The 17264-nt window shown below is 47.6% G+C and overlaps 2 protein-coding genes across 2 annotated transcripts in view; one reads left to right on the top strand and one right to left on the bottom strand.

The window, feature by feature from the left end:
- Positions 1-678: 678 nt before the first annotated feature.
- On the bottom strand, positions 679-7401 carry LOC125427746. Its single transcript, XM_048487302.1, has 4 exons — positions 7366-7401; positions 6413-7194; positions 1342-1475; positions 679-736 (listed from the first exon to the last, which is right to left on the bottom strand). The coding sequence occupies exons 1-2, from the start codon at positions 7399-7401 to the stop codon at positions 6415-6417; spliced, it is 816 nt and encodes a 271-aa protein (XP_048343259.1). The 3' UTR covers positions 679-736; positions 1342-1475; positions 6413-6414.
- PLXNB1 (plexin B1) overlaps positions 7007-17264 on the top strand; it is a 159982-nt gene continuing 149724 nt past the window's right edge. The window contains exon 1 of the mRNA XM_048489816.1: positions 7007-7137. The gene's annotated coding sequence lies outside the window, so the exon portion shown is untranslated. The remainder of the gene's footprint in view (positions 7138-17264) is intronic.

The following is a 17264-nucleotide window of genomic DNA, read 5'->3' on the forward strand; positions in this document are numbered from 1 at the left end:
GGTTAGTGCAGCACAGCGACAGTGACAACATCAGGGATAGGAACCAGAGGAGAAAATCCACTGCTGGAGGCCAGTGGCATATTTGCCTAGGGGACATGGAGTACCCCATGTCCCTGGGTGCCCCCTAGTGGAGGGCGCAAAAATTTCAGTATCGTTTGTGTGGGGTTTTTTGTATTTTTTAGTGTTTTTTCAGTTTTTAGACTGCAGGGGGCGCAGTTTTAGGCTAGCAGCACCAAAATGTCAGGTATTTTTCAGGAGACTCTCCTGATGATACCACCCAAGTTAGGTGAGGTTTGGTTCAGGGGGTCCAAAGTTATGGACTTCCAAAAGGGGAGCTAATAGGAGATGGGGGCTACATTGAAAAATGATAATGGATATGTATATATTTTGCACTGTATTTATGTACTAGAATCTGAAATCACTTTTTAAAATGTAACTATCTCTTGCAAATGTTACGTACATTTTTTATCATTCATGTGGCAGATCATATTCTGTTTTCACTGGAACCACTTTAAGTCAGATTGTCTGCCAATTAATATGTATTCCTAAATGATAAAATAATTAAAAGAGATTTTGAAAAAAGAAAAATGATAGTGGAAGAGATTTCTGAAAACAGAAACAAAACAAACAAACAAAAAAGCCCAGATGAAAGTAGAAGCTTTTATTGCAAGCTGTTGTTCAGTCGGTTCAAGTGCAAATCAACCAGGGCTTTCAATAGGAGGTGGAGACTGGTACCCTGCATATGAAGAAGAAGAAGAGTTTGGATTTATATCCAAAATATATCCCCCCTTTCTCTCCTGCAGGAGACTCAAAGGGGCTTACAATCTCCTTGCCCTTCCCCCCTCACAACAAAAACCCTGTGAGGTAGGCGGGGCTGAGAGAGCTCCGAGAAGCTGTGACTAGCCCAAGGTCACACAGCTGGCGTGTGTGGGAGTGTACACGCTAATCTGAATTCCCCAGATAAGCCTCCACAGCTCAGGTGGCAGAGCTGGGAATCAAACCCGGTTCCTCCAGATCAGAGTGCACCTACTCTTAGCCACTACACCACTGCTGGATTGTGAAGATTGTGAAGATTGTGAAATGAGCGACAAGCAATAGGGTATGCACTAACTAGTTGGTCAGCAATCTATATGGGAAGCCCTGCACCGGTAAGCCTTTTTTCTCCCCACCTGAGAAGCTGTTTGTACTTTCCTTTTTAACGAAGTAAAAAAAAAATATTGCATCTGCATTCAGTTCTCAAACAAACAGGCTTCATATTCTTAGCAGCTCATTGTTTTGATGGGGCCCAGGTAGTTTGCCAACAATAGGATTGTTCTACTTCCTATTATCTTTCAATAATACCTCCTTTTTGTCCACTTCTGATTTTTTTCCCCCCTCATCTCAAGTCTTTCTGCTTCTTTTTTCTGTGCGCTGGCTTATCGAGAGAAACTTCGCAAGATCCGAGCTGCCCGTATCAGGTGAATTCAATGACAATTCTGGTGAGAAAATTCCAGAGTTATATAAGAATTATTCATTAGTGAGTAAAAACAGAGTCATAAAAGATCAAACACAGTGAACTCCTCTTTCAGTGGGCAAGCAGCCCACGAAGAGGAAGAGCAATTTTCTTAACCAATGTGTTTGAAAAAAGACTGTTATCTGCCTAGGAGGGATTGTAGGAGTGAATCCCAGTGTTTGGGATCCCAGCAAGCACTAGCAAATGAAACTTACGGAAGGATTTCTTATTAATGCTTGCCCTTTGTTAATTGGTAAAAAATAATTAGATGTTTTATTTGGCTAACATCAAAATTCATTTAGCAACATCCCCAGCTTTGTAGGTGTTTAGATTCTATTTTGAGCTCTGATGGTTTTCCTTCAGGCTTCTAATAAGGATTTCCCATACACTAATTATAATTAAAGAAGAGAAAAAGCAAGGCTTGAAATGCTCACGTGTCTGTCTGCTATCCGTGACTGTGGTCTGGATTGCAATGGTTGATTTTCATGAAGCTGTGCATTGTGGTGGAAGCCTAGATGAGACAGCTGGCTGATTCCAGTTCAGGGGTAGGGAACCTGCGGCTCTCCAGATGTTCAGGAACTACAATTCCCATCAGCCTCTGTCAGCATGGCCAATTGGCCATGCTGGTAGGGGCTGATGGGAATTGTAGTTCCTGAACATCTGGAGAGCCGCAGGTTCCCTACCCCTGTTCCAGTTTTATAATTTGACATCATAGATGGCTAATAGTGCCACCCAAACCAGAGGGGTACCCCTCTAAATCCACAGACTTCAGTGAACCTAAAAGGTAGAAGTGGAGGACCTGCAGGACTTTTTGGAGGGACTTTTGTGCAAACCTGGAGGTGATCCAGGTTCGTACAAACATCTCTTTACTTTGCACCTGACCCCAGGGTCAAATTTAATGGGCTCTAGTCTACAGGACAATGTTATATATGATAACTCTGTTCAGAAAGGCAGTCTGAGGCCCATTATTCATGAAACGCTTAGCTTGGGGCTGGTAGCTGCGCAGGGGGCTAAAATGTGGTCTCCTCATATTTCTCTGTTACACGCAAGGAGGCAGCCCAGTGCCTGCCTCACAGTTGCTTGCTAGTCTCAGCTGGCTCTTCCTTTAGCTGCTTCTCTTAATTCCCCCATCACTGGTTCTCTTAACTCCACTGATGCTCTGTCCCCCTTCCTTCTCCTCCACACTCTCTCTCCTGCTGCTGCTTCAAGAGAGAGGTTTGTTTTTTAAAAAGAGACTTGTTTCAAATAAAGTTTTTAAAAGTCCTTCCAATCATTGGGAAGGGCAGAAGCAGAGTGGGGGAGGCGAGCTGGAGCCAGAAAGAGATTGGCCTATATTGAAATATCAGTATAAGCACGGAGAAGCAGGAAGGAGCCAGCAGCATGGAATAGGAGTGAGAGGGAAGGCGTGGACAGCAGGCGAGGAACTGGGAAGGGCAGAGTGAAGAGGCTGGCTGTAAGGAGAGGGAAGGGGTCTGGGGCAAAGTTGGGCCCACTGGCACATCTGCCTGGTCTGGTGGCAAAGTAAAATTAAGTTTGTGCTAGAAGTACTCTTGCTTGCCATGTGGAGGATAGAAAATGAAAGCGGGGCTTGAGGAAACAACAAGTCCGTACAAGAAATCTTGCTGCAGCAGACATTTGCCCCCATTGCACAGCAGACAGATTGTGCATAATCAGCCTGAGATTTGGGTATTGTTAAATATTCTTTGATATTTAACCGACATACAATCCATTTCCATTAAATGACAGAGGAACTCAAAGTGGGAGAAGGGCAGGCTGATCCTGTTGCTGTGCTAGGCCGGGAATACAATACCGAGCTACCCCAGCATAACAGAGTTGCACTTCTATGCTCTATCAACACAAAGAGCGCCAATGACAGGAGAAAACAAAAGTTAATGCAAAAACAGCCGTGGCCATTGCTACAGCATCCCTGGCAACTTTGCCACCATCCACCAGTCACAGCATTGTGCATCATCCACACTTCCACAGCTGCCACGCACGGAAGGGATAAGGTAGATGTCACAAAACACATCCCGCAACTCCTGCACCTAGTCTTGCAGGAACAGTCCTCAATACCTACCTTGCCAGAGCTTCCTGTGGCTAAGTTGGCAGATGGTCTGCATGTACAAGTCATTAGGGACTCAGCAGAGTCACAAACCTGAATAAGCTAGCCAGCTTGCACACTCAAGATAGACACCATTACTTTAGCATACATTCAGGTAGGTAAGCACACAGAATGAGCTCTGCAGAGAGCAGAGTGGTGAGGTTCAGGGCTGCAATTAAAGCTGTGCTCACAACTTTGAATTTGATCATGACGGAAGTTGGCTTCAGGTAGCTAATTCAAGGATGACTCAGCCCTCCATCCTGCCGAGGTCAGTAAAATAATTGGGCAATGGCAAACCACCCCATAAGCATAGTCTGCCTAGTAAATGTTGTGCTTTGACATCACCCCATGTGCTTGCACAAGGGACTACCTTTACCTTTTTAGGAACACAGGTGCCTCAACCCAGACAGCCTAGGCTAACCTGATCCCATCAAGTCTCAGAAGCTAAGCAGGGTTGGCCCTGGTTAGTACTTGGATGAGGAGAAGAGTTTGGATGTACACCCAACCTTTCTCTTCTGTAAGACACTGAAGGTTGCTTACAAATTCCTTTCCCTTCCTCTCCCCCAACAGACATCTTGTGAGGTAGGTGGGATTGAGAGAGTTCTGAGATAACTGTGACTAGCCCAAGGTCACCCATTAGGCTTCATGTGCAGGAGTGGGGAAACAAATCCAGTTCACCAGAGTAGAGTCTGCCTCTCATGTGGGAGAGGGTGGAATGAAACCCGGTTCTCCAGATTAGAGTCCACCACTCTTAAGAAGAAGAGTGGATTTATATCCCACCTTTCTCTCCTGTAAGGAGACACAAAGTGGCTTACAAGCTCCTTTCCCTTCCCCCCTCTGCCCACAACAGACACCTTGTGAGGTAGGTGAGGCTGAGAGAGTTCCAAAGAACTGTGACTAGCCCAATGTCACCCAGCAGGGATGTAGGAGTGCAGAAAAAGATCTGGTTCACCAGATAAGCTTCCGCCACTCAGGCAGAGAAGTGGAGAATCAAATCCGGTTCTCCAGATTAGAATCCACCTGCTCTTAACCACTACGCCACTCTGGGAGATGACAAAGGAAGTCCAGGGATGTTATATACAGGCAGGCAATTACAAACCCCTCTGTAGGTGTTTTGCTTTGAAAACCTTAAATGGTTGCTGTAAGTTGGCTGCAACTTGATAGCACTGTCCATAACCAGTGACACATAGTTAGCACAAACACATAAATGTAAAAGAGAAGTCTATGAACTTCTCAACAAAGGGAGATTTCCAACCTTATCATCCACTCTCCTACAGCAAATCACTCAAGCAGTTTAAAAATAAGCAGATTGTCACAGAGGTGGGACTGTGCAGACCTTGGAAAAAACCCAAGGTCTACCTGAATAACAATGGGAAGTATTTATTTAGGAAAATAAGGCTTTGAAAGAAAACAAAGGAGAAATGAAAATGCCTCATCTGTAATCTGTCAAGCTGTCAAGTGCTAAATGATAGGGAAAATCATTGAAAGAATGATCAGATGGCCAAAGAAAACATGAAAGTGTTTTAAACAAGCTACAAGGGTTGTGTTCAGTTCAAGTCCAAAATGAGTCCCATTCTCTTCAGTACGGTCTGCTGGAGGAATCCAGGGTATGGAGAATAAACAACTGTAGACAGTTTCCTCACGAATCAGGTGGGCTTTTGACCCATTGAAATTCTCTCTTATGTTTCGAACCAGGCTGAGAGATGAGACATATTCCCTCCCGCACTTGCAGAATAATGCACTTTCAATCCACTTTCACAATTGTTTGCAAGTGGATTTTGTTATTCTGCACAGCTGCAAAGTGCATCGAAAGTGGATTGAAAGTGCATTATTCTGCATGTGCGGAAGCGGCCCCTGGTTGTGCAGGAAAAGAGCAGGTTTATTACCACTATAGCACTTCCTGATGCAGCAGCACTTCCTGATGGTTAATCTCCCAAGTGATGAAACGGACTTGCATAACATGTTACCTTGTTGGTAGCAGAACCCCAGGGCCCACACTGCTCCAGACAAGGAGAAGTAGCTGCTGGAGTAATGCCTAAATGGTCTCAAAGTTATCTGGGTATGTTCCCAGGAGACTCCTCAAACTGTAGGCAACTTTTAAGAAGTTTGCAGGTTTTTTAGAGAGCACTTCTTGTCACTCTGGTTCAAAGAGGAGACCTAGGGAGCAATCTTTAGCACGACTTATTTTACTTGCAGGAAAGTGATTTTAAGATTGCAGCCTTAATTGCCGTCCTACATACATACCAACTGGACCATAGGATTCCAATGCATCCTTTTTTTAAAAAATCCTGTAAAAGTCACTGTGATCTAAACCCATTATTTGAAAAAATGTTAAACTGTCAATGACTTTTATAGGATTGGCAAGAGAGACATTCAGAAGTTGTGGTTGCCTGCCTCTGCATAGCGACCCTGGTATTCTTTGCGATCCCCCAAACAAACATGGCTGACCCTGCTTCGCTTCCCAGATCAGGCTAGTCAGGCCTAGCAGGGGCTCCTTTGATCTAAGCCCGTTATTTGAATGGGTTTAATTGTCACTAGTAGTAAACTTTGTCATATATCTGTTTGATGATATGTTATTTCCTGTTAGCTCCCTGTCCTCTCTGTATATACTGTTCTATGGGGCGAAAACAACACAGACGTCACATAAATATAGTTTTACAAAGTGCAGTGGCTTTGTCAAAAATGCGCATTTCTCCACCCGTAGGAGCCACGGGGGGATATAGTTCTGTGCAGAATCCACATGGAGTCCTGAAGCCTGCTGCTCAGCACACCCCGCCCTGGGCTTAAATTCGAACCCAGAGCTCACGAGAGCTCCTTACTTCTATCCACTGCGCAAGAAGCTGGGAGCGCATCTGGCGGGGCCTGGCTGCTTTTTCTGCCTTTCTTCTGCTAAAACAACCGGCAAGCCGGGCTCGGTGGCCGAGCCAAGGGCTTCCTGACGAGCCTGGGAGCAAAGTTGCAGGCCCAGTCTCCTTTGATTCCCCCTCGGGCTCTGATCCCAGAGGCAGTCCCCGCCACCCCCGCCTCTCCGTCCATGGGGGGCAGGGAGGAGGAAGCAGCAGCAGCAGCAGCAGCTCTGGAGCGGGGCTCGGCTTTTGTCAGCCAGATTCCTCCAGCCCCCGGCCGCCCTCTCTTTTTGCAGTAGCCGCTTCTCCTCAGCAGGGGCTCCCGAGCCTTGGCTGGTTGTTTGCTTTAGCGGCGGGGCGATGCTTGCCGGGCGCACAACTACTTTCACGCGCGGCGGCGGCGGCAGCAGCAGCAGCAGCAGCAACAGCGGCGGCGGCGTTGCTTTCCCGGCTTCTTTTCTTTCGCCGGCGGCTTCCCGGGAGTGATTGACTGGCGCGCGCGGCGGCGCCGGTGCGGGGAAGACCGCGCGCGCCGGCTTGTTTACCCGGTCCGGTTTGCGACTGGTTGGAATCCCCCAAAGCGGAGCTGATTTGTGTGGGGCTGGTGCCGCGAGCCCGGACAAGGACAGCTCGTCGCCTCGTCCCGGGGAGGAAAGCAGCCCAGCCTTTGCGCAGTTGCTCCGGAGATGGCACTTGGGGTGAGTTTGCGGCGTGCATTTCCATGCACAGGGTTCTTTTGTTTCCTCCCCGTGCCTCTAGTGCGGCTTCTGCTCCAACTTGGCCGGGGTGTGGTGGCAAGACGGGTTTTTTTGTGCGAGGTTGTGTGTTTTGCATTCAGAGCAGTGGACACTACGGGGACTGGGGAGAGGCGGCGAGAGGAATCGCCCGCTCGCCCTTTCCCTCTCCCCGGATCTCCTTGCCCGCACCTTGACGCTCTCAAGTTTTCTTCGGCGCTCATTCATTCTCGGCTCCCCTTTTGCAAGCGGCGCGGCGCGCTCGAGCTGGGAGGAGGCGAACTTTCCCTTCGCCGTGGGGCCAAAAGGGCATCGGCTTGGCTGGGCTGGAAACTTGCAAAGGCAGCCGCCGCGAGGAGCCTGCTGTGGGGTGTGGGGCGGCGGGGGGTGCAGCCCTGCCCTCCCTCGCAGACACTGAGGAGGCTTGTGCTTTCTGCGTGCCAGTGAGCTGGCCAGGAAAGTCACAGAGGTGTGTGTGTTTACTGGGAGGCACCGGCCTTCAGAATGACCCTTTTATTTCTGCCCGCTTGTGAAACTGCCCGCCCGCCCGCCTCTCCCCTTTGGCTCACAACCCTGCCCGGCCAGCCAGCCAGCCAGCAAAAACCAGCCCGGGAGGGGGGGGGGGTGCACAGAGAAGAAAGGGCACATTTCTGCCCCTTTCAAGCCTAGCCGGGATCCGGCGGATTTCCCCCTCAGGGAGGTCGGGAATCAGTCCCCTTCTCCATCACCCTGAAAAGTCCCTCCTACCCCCTTTTGCCTGGGATGAGGAGAGGAGGGAGAGCCATCCCCCAGTCAAGCCCCCTTTCCCTCAGTAGTGGGAGGCCGGCCTTGGTCCCACCCCCCTCGGCCTCCTTTGTTCGTGGAGGTGCTGCTGACTTGTCCCACAGGGAGCTCTTGGTGCTTGTGAGAAACATGAAACCTGCCCGCCAGAGGCGGGAGCTGCCAGCGGGGATGGGGTGATGAGCCCGGCCCTTGAACCTGCCCGTTTAGCGATGGGGTGAGGGTTGACGTCCTTTTCGTCAGCAGGAAATTTATTCGCAATATTTATAGCAAAGTTGGGACTGGCAGCGTGTTATGCGGGGGTAAAAGTCCAGAGGACTTACAGAAAGCAGGGAAAGGTCGTGCAGGAGGGGGGGTTGGGGTGACTCCTTTGCCACCGGCTTTGTGTTTTAACGGGGAAAGTCCCTCTGCATACATTAGGCGCCCATTCCCTATTTATGACCACGCAGCATCTTTCAGGCGGCAGGACGTTTTGAAGGATGCTCAGGAAATGGGAGGAAAAATCTTCAAAAGGTGCTCCTTGTGACTTACTTTTGACTCTGACTTCCAGCTTTGAGCAAAGAACTTTGTCCCCGGATTAGGGAAAGATAAATCATAATCTAGAGACATACACAACCATCCATTATTGTACTGCCCTTTACAACATCTGGTTATCCTTTCATATCATAGGAAGATAAAGAGGTGGATCCTCGCTTCTCCCTGCCTGCCTGCTCTCTTTCGGTGTAGGTTTACAGTAAAGTCAAAATTTAATCAGTGTTAAGAAGCGGTGAACTCAATCCTATAGGAATGATATTTTGCTTCAGAATATTTATTCCAGAATCGATTAATCCAGGTTCAAAGTCTGGGATTGTGTGTACATATGTAGGCTAGCAGTTGTTCTGTGAACACACATTAATCCCCCCATATACCAGACACAGTCTAGCCAAAGTTAACCAGTTTGGAGGCTCAGTTTATCCTTTTGTACTCTTTAAAACAAAAGCAAAAGGTGTAAAGGTGTAAACTGTTCCTTTTTCTAGCAGGCCACGGTTGAGGCAACAGTATTGTAACTATAGGCAGGTGATGAATTAGTTTCAAGTTGATAATGCTTTCTTTTCAGTTCGGTCTGGTTCTTGGGAGGATTTGTGAGAGTCCAGGGGTAGTAGCGTCCTTTTATCTTCTCATGGGTCCTTTGTGTCCAGCCTAATGCAGTAAAGCTTATTTAGCTACTGGATATTGCTACCAGGGAAGCAGTTAATAAGACATGTGACTCTATAGATTTTTAATTATCATTGCTCAAAGGTGTCCAAGTTTAACTCCTCTCAGGGTGATGGCCACTAACCTGGATAGCTTTAAAAGGGGCTTGGACAGATTTATGGAGGAGAAGTCGATGTATGGCTACCAATCTTGATCCTCTTTGATCTGAGATTGCAAATGCCTTAGCAGACCAGGTGCTCAGCAGCAGCAGCAGCAGAAGGGCATTGCTTTCACCTCCTGCATGTGAGCTCCCAAAGGCACCTGGTGGGCCACTGCGAGTAGCAGAGAGCTGGACTAGATGGACTCTGGTCTGATCCAGCTGGCTTGTTCTTATGTTCTTAAGGGAATGTAGACTTGGAAGCTGAGAACATGAGCAGAGAGCATTGCTGGATCAGACCAGTGGTCCATCAAACCCATCATCCTGTCTCAAACAATGGCCAGCCAGTTACTATGGAGGTCCAAGAACAGGACATAAAGCCTTTCCCTGATGTTGCCTACAGGCTCTGGTATTCAGAGGTTTACTGCTTTAGGATGTGGAGGTTCTATTTAGTCACCATGGCTAGTCACCACTGATATGCAATCTTCTTCCATTCGTCTGTGCAATACCTTCTGTGCCTGTCACCATCACTACATCCTCTGGCAAAAAAATTCACATTTAAATCACGCATTCGGTAAAGAAGGACTTCCTTCCATCCATCTTGAATCTACTGCCCATCTTCACTGGATGCCTCCTCTCAACTTCAACTTTGTTAGCAGAGGGAGGAAAAAAACCGGCAGGGTCGTGATAAATCACAATTTAATGTCAATTGATCAAGCTTCCTCGTTGAACCACCAAAGGGAAATTGTGCTTTCGGAAGGGCGCTTTGCATGGCTTGCCTGAAGCTTTTTGTGCAAGCTGTCAAAATGCAAATAGGAGAAAGCCTTTGATCAGCATCTGGTTCCCCAACAGCTGCAGCAGACGGTGACTTTCATCCCCTTGTGTTGCCTGCGGACAAGAGAATGTAACACATTGTGGTGTGACAATTTGCCAGCAGATGTCACCCCTGGCACTGGCGAGGAACAGGAAGCCTCCCTGGGGGTTTGGGGAAGTCTCGTTTTCCTCTGGGCTCGGTGCAAAAGTTTTGTGACCCCTGCCCTTCTTCTAGGCAAACCTGTCGGTGTCATCTGCTGAGGTCTTTTGAGTAGGTGTGGCCCAAGCTGTTGCCTAAGTTTCCAGTCAAGCTGAGAACACCATTAGGTCAAAAGTCCAAAAAGAAGGGACCACAGCCTGTCCAATAAAGTGCTGGCGGAGACTGAGGGGCATTCCTTCGAATAAAGAACATCTGGCAACTCTGATTTATTGGGGTCAAGTGTGTGATGCTGAGGTCTGGCCTAATTCATTCAGAAGAGGCCAAGACACTAGTGTGCATCTGAGCATAAGGAGAGGTGCCCCAATATACCCATACGTGTGAATGCTTTTTGAACGTTGGGTTTGGTACTGCAGTCTCCCAGTTGTGCTTTTGAGAACTAATTCCCATAAGGTGGTCTGGATAGTTTGTTTTAGCAAGAAGTATTACCTTTCAAGAGCTTGCAACAGTGGACAGTGAAGTTTTGTAGATATTTGAACATCTGTGGAAGTACCATCAACTTTGTGTAGCCAGCCAAAGCCCTGTGGGTACAAGGGGGCTTCCGTTGCTGGCTGTGGAAGCAGCAGAGCCTCACAATGCTAGAGGTGCTGTTGCAACAAACAGTGGGGATACCCTGGTTGCTGTTCTGAGGACAGTGTTTGTTGATCCTTCTATGTGTGCTTAATGCACTCGACGTTTATAACCATGCACGGTTCAGTGGTTAGAGGCTAAGACGAAGATCTGGAAGACTCCAGTTTAAATCCCTCCTCTTCTATGATGAGCCATCCACACTCTCTGAATCGATGGTACCTGAACTGACCACAGATATTGTGGCAGAACAAGAATCATAGAGTTGGAAGAGACCCCAAGGGCCATCAAGTCCAACCCCTTGCCACGCAGGAACACACAATCAAAGCACTCCTGGCAGATGGCCATCCAGCCTCTCTTTAAAAACCTCCAAAGAAGGAGACTCCACCACACTCCGAGGTAGTGCATTCCACTGTCAAACAGCCCTTACTGTCAGGAAGTTTTTTTCCTGACGTTTAGGTGGAATCTCTTTTCCTTCACCTTGAACCCATTAGTCCTGGTCCTAGTCTCTGGAGCAGCAGAAAGCAACTTGCTCCCTCACCAACATGACATCCCTTCAAATATCTAAACATGGCTATCATGTCACCTCTTAACCTTCTCATCACAAAACTGAACGTCCCCAGCTCCATCAGTCTCTCCTCATAGGGCAGGGGTCTTCAAACTATGGCCCTCCAGATGTTCATGGACTACAATTCCCATCAGCCCCTGCCAGCATGGCCAAGTGGTAGGGCTGAGGGGAATTGTAGTCTATGAACATCTGGAGGGCCATAGTTTGAAGACCCCTGTCATAGGGCATGGATTCTAGACCTTTAACCATTTTGGTTGCCCTCCTCTGGACTCGTTCCAGCTTGTCAATCTCCTTCTTGAGTTGCGGTGTCCAGAACATTGTGTTAATTTCGAAAGACTTTGTATAGCAATATAGCCCAATCTCACGAGATCTTGGAAGCTAAGCAGGGCTGCTTCTTGGGAAGGGAGACCACCAAGGAAGGTTCTGCAAAGGAAAGGAAAGGCAAACCACATCTGCATCTCACTTGCCTTGAAAGCCCCTTCCTGGGATCGCCATGGACGCACAGACACACACACACACACAGAGCAATGCATGGTTAATTAAAAAGCTAAAACACTCATCCCGCTCAAAAGCATGTGTTCTTTGTAGACAGGACACAAGAGGGACGGGAAAGGACTATACAAATATAATGTGCTGGCTTTAACCTGACTCAGTAGAGTATGAAAAATGTTGGGGTGCATTGTCTCAGTAGATGATAAGCTGCAATTTGGTATGCACATAGTCTGGAACGCTTTCATTACTCAGAGTCTAAAAGTAAGACATTTCTACACCCTTCACCTGAAATGTGCAACATGAATCCTCCCTCATAATAGCAGGCAGGTCTGCGGCAATCAGCAAGCCCAGACGCATCTTAGATTGAATGCCAGAATGTGGGATTTGCCCCACCATACACATCAACAGTCCTTGAGCTGAAGATGGAAGATTTCCAGCGGGAGACAGGAATACACTGTCTTTTATATCACTTAAGCCTCATTTAGTTTTGCATCTAATGTATTGTTTCCCTTTCAACCGTTCGTTGCGTGTGGCTAGAGTTTTAAATATATCAGTATTTTTGCTCTCTCTCAGTGCAATCCTCAATGGACTCACACCCTTTTAAACCAACTGAAGTCAATGCATTTTATTTATGTACCTCCTTCTTCCCCAGAAGGGACCCAAAGTGGTTTAGATAATTCTCCTCTTCCCCATTTTATCCTTACAACAACTTTGTGAGGCAGTTTAGGGTGAGTGTGTGTGACTAGCCCAAGATTACCCAGCAGGCTTCCATGGCAAAGCGAGAATTCAAACCTGGGTCTTCCAGATCCTAGTGCAGTGGTGGCGAACCTATGGCACGGGGTGCCAGAGGTGGCACTCAGATCCCTCTCTATGGGCACACACAAACAAGAGTTCATCATGTGGGGGGGAAATCCCCCCCCACACACATCTGGGCTGGCCTGGGCCCCTGGGCTCGATTATTAGCATTAAACCTAAGACCTAGTTTTGGGGAGGCAGTGTAGGTAACCCTGTTAAGCGCTGTTGAACCCCACTGATTTTCATGCAAAGAACTAAAGTGCGATCTTTATCTGGGAGTTAGCTCGGTTGCTGGCAATGGGGCTTGCTTCTGAGTAAACTCTCCTAGGGTTGTGATTCCCCTGTTCGAAGAGTTGCACGGTTGCTTCAAAGCAAAGCCACTGACTACCACCAAGCTTACTCCCGAGTAACGCCTGCCAATCATTTTTCCTAAACTAAAACCTCAGTATTCAGGTTAAATTGGCATGTTGGCACTTTGCGATAAATAAGTGGGTTTGGAGTTGCAATTTGGGCACTCGGTCTCAAAAAGGTTCTCCATCCCTGTCCTAGTGTAACACTCTTACCCACTACATCATGCTGACTCTTACAGTTAGAATGGTGTGTCTCAACTTAGGATACTTTTCAATCCTCTCTGAGGCCCCTTCCGCACATGCAGAATAATGCACTTTCAATCCACTTTCAATGCACTTTGAAGCTGGATTTTACTATGCAGAATAGCAAAATCCACTTTCAGACCATTGTGAAAGTGGATTGAATGTGCATTATTCTGCATGTGAGGAAGGGGCCTGATTGTTTCAAGTTATAGTTGGGAAGACCATGCAGTTTAGTCTAGTTGCTGAAGTTAAGAGGGCTTGAGTCTTGTCAGTGAGCAGATCGACTCTGCTCTGCCCAATAGCTTCTTCCACAGGTGGTTTCATATAGGGCAGTAACAATAGCTGCAGTCCCAGGGCAAGCTTTCTCAGTCATGAGCCTCATCACTGTAGAACCGCTTTCTGATTGGCCATCTTATTAGAATTTAGGAAGTGATGCATGATGGACCTTTGAAAACAGCCGCTTGGTGGGCAGGGGTATATTTGACATAAGTCTCTAGCGTTGTGTCTTTGGGGCAGAGTGGATTGCATTATGAGTTCCTGTTGTTTTAATGGCATTGTGAATTGCTTTTTTAAAAAGTGTAAAGGGATACACAATTCTCAACTTTTGTGTTGTGGAAACTACATGGATACAGTTGACTGAACTATGAATGTCAAAGTTGTATGTTACCATGGGTCCAGGAAAAGACCAGTGAATTTTGGAGCAGAGAGGAGAATTCTGTTTTTCACATCAGGAAGGGACGGCAGTTCATCAGACAGGGAGGGCAAGTTGGGGCCTCAGCAGTACAATGTCAATATAGCAGATGCTGCAGGTTCTGATGCACCAGAGGTCTCATCTCTTGGCTTTACAGAAGAAGAAGAAGAGTTTAGATTTATACCCCCCCCTTTTCTCTCCTGTAAGGAGACTCAAAGGGGCTTACAATCTCCTTGCCCTTCCCCCCTCACAACAAACACCCTGTGAGGTGGGTGGGACTCAGAGAGCTCTGAAGATCTGTGACTAGCCTAAGGCAGAGGCATAGCTCCAAGGGGGACAGGGGGTGTGCAACACACCAGGCGCACACCCCTGTGAGGGTGTGGGGGGCATTCCGGGGTGGGACGGGAGCGGAGGATGCACAAGTACACCAGACACTTCCCCCCATAGCTACACCTCTGGCCCAAGGTCACCTAGCTGGCATGTGTTGGAGTTTTTTTTGGAAGCAGATGGGGCCAGGTGGGGTGTTTGCCTAACAAGGTTTTCTAATTGGCCACTGGAGATTTGATTGGCTGTGCAAATTTTTAAAAACAGCTGCCACCACCACCCAATGTGTGGCTGTAAGTAAGTGGCAGCAGCCATTTTGAGGTTGGATCTCCACCATACTCAGAATCCAAAAGTATCTCCAAGCCCCAAAAGATTGGATGACTTTCTTTAACCACTACACAGCACCTGCTCGCCACCAAATCTCTCTGCTGCTTTTGTATCCTGCCCTTCTGAGGAGTTCAGGATGTCATTTATGATACTTGCTTCTTATTTGGTTCTCACAACCGCACTGTGAGGTAAATCAGGCTGAGAGTGTGTGCAACCCGCTCCAGTTCAGAAGTGGGATCCAACCAGTTCTCACCACTTCTCTAGAAGTGGTTACTAATTTTTTTCTGAGTGCCGAGAAGGGGTTACTAAAGCAACCTCCCTGCCCAATAGGGACTGGAGGTGCGCGTGTTTGGTGGCACCACTGTTTGAATCCCACCATTGGAACCTGTTATTGAAATGTTTGGATCCCACCACTGCCCCAGTTCCTCTTGTGAGGTGTGCTGCTGAGTAGGAAGCACAATCCTTTTGTTGTGATTCTTTTTCTCTTTAAGTCTTGGGTTCCTCTTTGACATCAACCTAACGCCAGCAAAAAAAATGCACCGCAAGGAAACGTCTGCAAAGTTCCCTGGTTCCAGGTGAATGAAACCTCAGAAACAAACCTGGGGGCTTCAGAGGAAGGGTTGATCTTCTGATATAGATGTGGAGGAAAACTTCAAATGCTTTTAGCTGCTGAAGAACCTAGGAGCAGCAGTGGCGTAGTGGTTAAAAGCTGGCGTACTCTAATCTGGAGGAACCCAGGTTTGATTCCCCGCTCTGCTGCTTGAGCTGTGGAGGCTTATCTGGGGAATTCAGATTAGCCTGTGCACTCCCACACATGCCAGCTGGGTGACCTTGGGCTAGTCACAGTTCTTCGGAACTCTCTCAGCCCCACCCACCTCACAGGGTGTTTGTTGTGAGGGGGGAAGGGCAAGGAGATTGTCAGCCCCTTTGAGCCTCCTTACAGGAGAGAAAGGGGGGATATAAATCCAACTCTCCTCCTCCTCCTTCTCTGTGATTATATTGAGTTGAAGATCTCCTCTACATCTGAAGAATGTACAAAAAATCCTACTGGATCAGACAGAGGTTCACAGGCAGGGCACAGAGGCAAAAAAAAACCTCCTGTGTGCCCCCCCCCCTTCCTCAAATGGTATTCAGAAGTACGCAGCCTTCAAATTTTGAAGTACTATTTAATCACCACGGAAGGATCTCTCCTCCATGAATCTGTCTTATCCCTTTTTTGTGGAGCGCGGGCTTGATTTGTGAACGTAATTTTGTGCTCAGTGAGAAGCCTACATTAAAAAGGTTCTAGTTCCCTGGTTGGCTTTCCCTCTGCAAATCAGCCGAACAGGTTGATCACTAACCAAGCTCCCCCCCCTCCCTTCTTTCTGCCTCAGCTCCCACATCTGTTGTAGTTTTGTAAAAATCTCATTTAAGAAACAGCTTTGTCAAAGGTCTCCCTCCCTTTCCCCCCACTGCACACTGTTAATCTCCTGGGAGAATGTGCTGGCATAAAAGTCTTTTCAGTCTCCTTTATGTTGCTCGCTTTGTCTTTGGTCACAGTTTCCCCCCCCCCCCCCCCCCCCCCCCCCCCCAATGCCTAGAGTATCAAGTTCTACAGATAGTGTGAAGACCAGGAGGGGAGGTAGAATTTAGAGACAGTCCAGGTTAGGAGGACGAATGAAAGACCCGCAATACAATACTATCAACCACATCTTTGTATAACAAGTTCCACCCAAACACTTACTGATTGGTTCCCCAACCTGGGACATGGACAATATATAGCCCAAAAGTTTCCTTCTCTCCGGACCAGGGGTAGGGAACCTGCGGCTCTTCTGCCCTTGCACTGTGGCTCCACGAGCCGAGCTGCCGGCCCCATCCTTGCCCGCCCTGCAGGCAGCAGGGTTAGGGTTAAAAAATCCCTATATATATAGTGTTATATTTATTTTAAATGTCAAAAATTATTTGCGGCTCCAAGTGTTTTCTTTTCCCGTGGAAAACGGGTCCAAATGGCTCTTTGAGTGTTAAAGGTTCCCTACCCCTGCTCTGGACACAGCGTGTACAGACTTCCCTCTGTGATACACCTCTGAAGATGCCAGCCATAGATGCAGGCGAAACGTTAGGAACAAGATCCACCAGACCACGGCCACACAGCCCGGAAAACCCACCAGAACCAGAATGAAAGATTTCCTGTCTTCCTGTGGGTAGGGGTGCAGCGGATGAAAACGGAACATTTATATTTTTAAAGGAATGTGAATATGGTATAAAGGGTAAAAGTCAAGTTTGGGAAGCCTGTTTTTTACTGCATGGTGCCCAAATTTATTTTTAGGGACAGCAGAAGAAGAGCCCTGAAGAATTAGACTGATAGTCCATCTATTGCAGTCTAACCTCCAGTTTCCCCGCAGTGTCAAGCTGCAAATATTTATTTAATTATTAAAATGTTTATACCTTGTTTTTCCTTGTGGCACCAGGCAGTTTGTAAATCAAAGCCTAAAACTTACAGAATAGAATCCCAGATAACTGCTCTGTAAAATATCTTCAGTCTGTATATACCAGTGATGGCGAACCTTTTCGAGACCGAGTGCCCAAATTGCAACCCAAAATCCACTTATTTATCG

Source organism: Sphaerodactylus townsendi, linkage group LG03 (genome assembly GCF_021028975.2).
Source record: "Sphaerodactylus townsendi isolate TG3544 linkage group LG03, MPM_Stown_v2.3, whole genome shotgun sequence".
NCBI lineage: Eukaryota > Metazoa > Chordata > Lepidosauria > Squamata > Sphaerodactylidae > Sphaerodactylus > Sphaerodactylus townsendi.